Source organism: Fukomys damarensis, unplaced genomic scaffold (genome assembly GCF_012274545.1).
Source record: "Fukomys damarensis isolate Sample0158 unplaced genomic scaffold, DMR_v1.0_HiC HiC_scaffold_9, whole genome shotgun sequence".
NCBI lineage: Eukaryota > Metazoa > Chordata > Mammalia > Rodentia > Bathyergidae > Fukomys > Fukomys damarensis.
In genome coordinates, this window is record NW_022900921.1 from 22278899 (window position 1) to 22284474 (window position 5576).

The 5576-nt window shown below is 46.4% G+C and overlaps 1 protein-coding gene across 4 annotated transcripts in view; it reads left to right on the plus strand.

Annotated features, from left to right (window-relative positions):
• The window catches only part of Kcnip1 (potassium voltage-gated channel interacting protein 1), a 366806-nt gene that overhangs the window by 150215 nt on the left and 211015 nt on the right, over positions 1 to 5576 (plus strand). For 2 of the 4 annotated variants that reach the window (XM_010622185.3, XM_010622187.3), the window contains exon 1: positions 7 to 346. The exons of 1 other annotated variant lie outside the window; for it this stretch is intronic. In XM_010622185.3, coding sequence (XP_010620487.1) covers positions 286 to 346 — 61 coding nt within the window. In that variant the 5' untranslated portion in view covers positions 7 to 285. Of the gene's footprint in view, positions 1 to 6; positions 347 to 5576 lie in introns of those variants that run through there. One more of the 4 variants, XM_010622188.2, reaches the window with a different exon arrangement.

Genomic DNA, 5576 nt, shown 5'->3' on the forward strand with positions numbered 1-5576 from the left:
GAGGGCGCCGGTCGGGCTGGGATCTCACTCTGGGGAGTGGTGGCGAAGGTTCGGCGGGAGCAGCGGGCCCTGTGAGTCAGTGCATGTGCAGGGCTGAAGGAGGAAGCGAGAAGCCTCCCGGCGCCCCAGCACCACGCTCGCTGAATACCAAGCTGCCTGTGAGCTGCCGGTGCTTTTGCTTTTTTTCTTCCTCCAATTTGGAGTAGAAAATCCACACTGATTTCTTTTCAGGGGTGGGGAGGGGCAGGGTCTAGGGTCCCAAGTCGCACCCAAGTCTTCGCTGCCATGGGGGCTGTCATGGGCACCTTCTCATCTCTGCAAACCAAACAAAGGCGACCCTCTAAAGGTAAGCATCCTTCTTCCTTTTGTTCCCCTGGCTGGGTTTGGGGGTGCTGAGTGCTGAGCTGGAGTGCTCCTTCTCCCTCCCTTAGCCCGACCTCCTCTCCATGAGAAGCCAGGGCAGGTTTTCCTCTCCAGAGGAGTAAGAACCCAGGAGAGGGTTAGTGTGAACACCCAGAGGAGGGAGCCAGAGAGGTTGCTGGTCCCTTGACACCTAGGCCCCTCTGGGGTACCAGGTGCGAAGACCCCCCCCTCCTGAGGAAACCTCTAGGAGCAGAAGGAGGCGGCAAATTCGCAGGTGGGGATAGCTGGATTCTCTGGGCGCAAATGTTGGGAAGTGCTTCCGGTGTGCTTGATGGCTGGTGTTGGTGCACCGGTGTTGGTCTCACTCTCACGCAGCCCTCCTGGATGGCGACACCAGGTGTAGACCTAGGAGTCCCACCATCAGGGAGAGGGTGCTTTGCCTCCCCACCCCCAAAACCTCTGCAAGCCAAAAGGAATCAGCTATGCCAGGTGGTGAAACTCCCTGTGCTCATGCTGTGGTGGTTCAAGGAGTCGGTAGGAGCATCGGCATCTCAGGAGTATGTGCCAAGGTCTGGGGAACCCATGGGAAGTGAGGCCACAGTCCAGAGGTGGCTGAGAGGGAGCTTATATCAAGGACTGAGCGGCCTCATATGCCTGCACTGTTCTACGGCTGCTTTCCTCCAGTTGAGTGCTTCCCCAGTTCATCAGTGGGAGAGTTGTCAAAGGGATACATAGGAAGTTGGGCAGACATTCTGGGCCATGGAGCAGTATACAGGCCTAACCCCCAGTTAGGCAGTTGCTTGTTGGAATACAGAGACTGGAAGCAATTAGGAAAGGGATAATGATGGGTTTGGTTTTGTTTAATGCTTAAAAGCCATTGTGAGTCTAAGTAACCTGACACTTAAACATTCAAGTTCTGCCACTGGAGCCCAGATTCTGGTTACAGGTAGGGTTACAGCTTCCCACTACCCCTTGTGCTGCCTTAGACTGTACAAAGGTGGGGGTGGACCCCAAGTGCACTTGGGTTGTCTTAGTTGGCATACACAGCTACTCAGGAGGAAGCTGTCTTTGAAACCCAAAAGAAGGAGTTCAGCTTCAGGCCCAGTCCCCGCCAAAACATTAATTCAGCTGAACACCAAGGAAAAAGATCTCTGGGCACAGAACCTAGGGAATAAGGTTGGGCTGCCATTTACAGCCCAGAGCAGGAGAAACAACTTTAGCCCATTTGCTAGCTGAGTTCCACATCCTCCTGGCAAGGAAGGGATGGGTTGTCCTTTTACTAGTCCTGAGCTAGACAGGTCTTCCAGCCTTTGGCCAAGGCCTTGACATTTGGAGCCCCCCCCCCAATACAGATCCTGGGGTTCTAGGAACAGTATTCAGCACTACATCCAAGTCTGTTCCCTGTATCTGACAACCATGAGGTTCCAGGGGCACGCAGACTGTGGGGACAAGAAGCTCAGGAGTTTGTTTTAAAAATTTTTCAAGGCCTGTTCTGCCCTTAAGGCATCACAGAAAGATCTTGGGCTACTGAATCCAGTGAAGTCTGGAGTGAATCTCCATCATTCCTTCCCTGTGTGACCTTAGGCAACCCCTCACTACTCTAATCCTCAATTTTTCATATATCTAATGGGTGGGACTGCTACGTCCCAGAGGGAAACAAAGCATTTAGGAAGTGAAGGGAGGGAAGACCCTGCCTCATATACTGTATTGGTTGGCTGCAGCCACCATGGGTGCAGAGGAGATTGTTGCAAGGGTTTGAGGAACAAACAAAAGATAGACACAGAGCTACTTGCAAAGGGCTTGGAAAAGAGTAAACACTCAGATATTGCTGTCTACCATTCCCTTCTCCTTTCCAAAACTTTAGGTCACTCTGAATCAATTCTTGGAGGATTCCCAGAAGCCAAAGCACTTGCTTCTCTCTCCAGGACCCTAAGAAGGAGAAAGGGGTACTGACATTCAGTGCGTCCCTACTCTGTGCCTAAAACAGTGCTAGTTGTCCACATAGTCTTGTTTAATCCCAATAACAGTGTTTGTTTAAGGCTTGTTGTAGGTCCAGGGCCATTGAGTGGGCAGGAAGACAAGCTACCTGAGTACTGAGTGCTTAGCCCCTCTTGTTCAGGGCCCTAGACATTGCCTTGAACTGTCCAGCAGTCCAGCTGCACCCCCCAGGTATTTGTCCCTGACCAGAGTCATACCTCACTGTCTTGTTCTGTGAAACACTAATCATCAAAAGATCCTTCCAAGGGAGGCAGCTGGGAAACATGGACAGAGCCTTGGCAGAGAAACGCAGTGATAAGGGATCACATCCTGGCTGAGTGACTTTCCCCCTCCATGCCTTAGTTTTTGTAAAATGAGGAAGTTACATTAGACATTTAGTTCTCAAATTCTAAGGTTTTTATTGTTGATTTTTCTCACCAGAGCTGCTGCTGTGATCTCTGAGATGTCAGGCTCAGATCTAATTAGATGTGGTCAAAAGAGAATGGTTGGGATTTTTCAACTCAGGAATCAGTCTCCCTGCTGGGTTCAAATTCAGGGACTAGGGCTTACTAGCAATATGACTAAGCCTCGTTTTCCTCAACTGTAACACTGGGACAGTAGCAGTTACTATCTTAAAATAGCTGTTGTGTTATGTGTGTTCCAGGGACAATGCAAGGTAAATGCTTACACAGCCTCTGCTATATAAGTGGTCAGCAAATTGTAGGTACTGTTCAGTTTATGGCTCTGTTGTTTGGGGCTTCCAGATGTCCAGAATAAGGCCATCCTGGAAGTAGATGGTACCTTTGAAATGGTTATCTGCTTATTTTTGGAAACTTCTTCTAGTCCTGCCAAGTAATGAGGACTAAAAATTCAGGCACTGAGATGCTGATCTCATCCCACAGCCCCCACTGAACTGTGCTCTGTGGCTGGTCCTGAAAATGTCATAGCTTGCTCAACTAAAATCCTGCATGCTTTGCAAATACAACTTGGAAACATATATATACGTCTTTAAAATAGGGCAAAAATTCCACATGATTAGTGCTGAAAAAAATGTACTTAGCCCAAGCTGGGTACTCAGAGAGAGCTCCCGAAAGGCAGCAGAAATCTGAAGTAATTTCAGAGCTCTGCCATTGAATAAAAGCCTTGAAATTCACTTTCTGTCTTTCTTTCTGTTTGGGATCTTTTTGTGTCTTTGATTAAAAATTGGGAAAGCTGTGCTTTTGAATTCAGCCTCTGCATTCCAGTCTGGATGGAAGTGTGTGGCTCCAACAGTCTCGCGTGTGTGTATCATGTCAAGGACACCATTCCTAAGCTTGATTGTGCAGGTGCTGGAGATGACTTGGTGGAATCAAGTGGGTAAAGCTGTGGGGCCTGTGGGAGGCAAGAACATTTAGAGAAAACATCACTAAACAAGGACCATCCCAACAGAGCCTTGCCTGTAATCTCATATTGCAAAGGTGGCTCGCTCATATCTCTTTTGTGCACTATTGAAAGCATTCAGAACTTGGAGAAAAGGCCAAGCACATCTCTGGAGTGCTCATTAAGTAGGTGAATAAACAAAATCCCATAGCTGTTAGATGCTTCTTTTAAGGTCATGTGGCAAGATAGAGACAAATATGGGACTGACCTCCTGATTCCTAATTCAGTTATTCCCTTGGAGAATTTGTAGAGGCAGAGTGTACCTGATGAGCCTACAGTTGGGATTCATTGTTGGGAGACCAGCAAGAGACAGTCAGGGAGAAACAGTGGTCCTGCGGTCACATAGTCTGGGGCTCAAGAGAATTTTCAAAAATTATTTCACTTAGAAATATGCCAGTTCATTCATCTATAAAAAGGATAATAGTAAGAGAGAGACATGTTTGTGCCTTGTCTACATGTTTGCCCATATTTTAATTCTGCAGTAGCCTCACCTATCCACACACGCTCACACCTTTATCTCTTTGGTCACCAATGAAAATTCCACCCATATTCTAAGATCTCACTCAGCTGTTTCCATATTCAGGAATTCTTCTCCAACCCAGAACAGAAGTGACTTCTCCCATTGGAATTCCTAAATTCTTTTAAGGTATATATTGTCATGATAAAAAAGTCATGCTGAGAGCTAAGCCATCAATGAAGATGTTTTCTCTCCTTCCCTATCTCCAGAGTACAGTCTTATTGAGGCAGGAGACTTCGCTGAATCATTCTTCACAGTCCCCAGCTTGGTTCATTGCACATAGTAGGTACTCAGTAAATATTTTCTGAGGAAAATTTTAAAACAGTGAAATGGTTGGCTACTCTCCATTATTTCCTAGAATTGCAGACCCTGCAGGAAAAGTTAACTTCCTGCTGGAATTTCAGCAACCAGCCCTCTGCCTGGAATGAATTGTTATTTGGTCTGTTAGCTTTGAATTGACTTTGTCCATGAAAGGTACTGAATCTGTTTACCATTTAGCAGGAAAGTGCTGAGAACAGTGTTCCTACTCTAGTCCCCGATATTCACAGAGTATCAGGAGCCCACACTCAAGGCTAGGCACAGTTCCAATCTTTGATTCCAAAAGAGGCTCCGTGAAGCTGAAAATGAACAAAAACAGGTGGATGGAATAGACTAGAAGTAAGGATAAAGGGACTTACTGCCTAAAATCAGTGGAGTTTTTCAGTCTGGTCCCTGGAAAAGCTGAGGGCTTGGATTCCTTTGTCTACCCGGAAGAGATGTGAACAGTAAATGCTTTATAAATGTACAAATGTATAAGCAAGTGTATAACTTAACAAGTGAGTGAAAAGTTGATACGGACAGGAATAAGAGAATTAATAAATAAGCAAATGAGTGAAGGAGCAAATGAGTAATCGAATGATTGAGTGAATGAGTGCGTGAACAAATAATTGTATCCATAAATGAATGAATGAATGATGAAATGTAAGAAAAGCTATAATAAAGAACTGTCTTTTGCCACAGATTTAGCTCAGTGGTTCTGCTGTCTGCCTTGCAAGCACAAGGACCCGAGTTCAATCCCTGGTGCAAAAAATGGGGGGGCTGTCTTTTTATGGAGAACATTGATAATCATGCTATTCATATCCTGTCTTAGTCCACTTTCTGCTCTTAATAACAGTATCACAAAGTGGGTGCCTTTTAAGGAGAAGAGGATTATTTTGGCTCACAGTTCTGGTCTAGGTTGAGGGCCTGTATCTGGAAATGGCCTTCACACTGGGAGTCTTGAAGCAGAACAGGACATCACATGGAGAGAGATAAGGAGTGT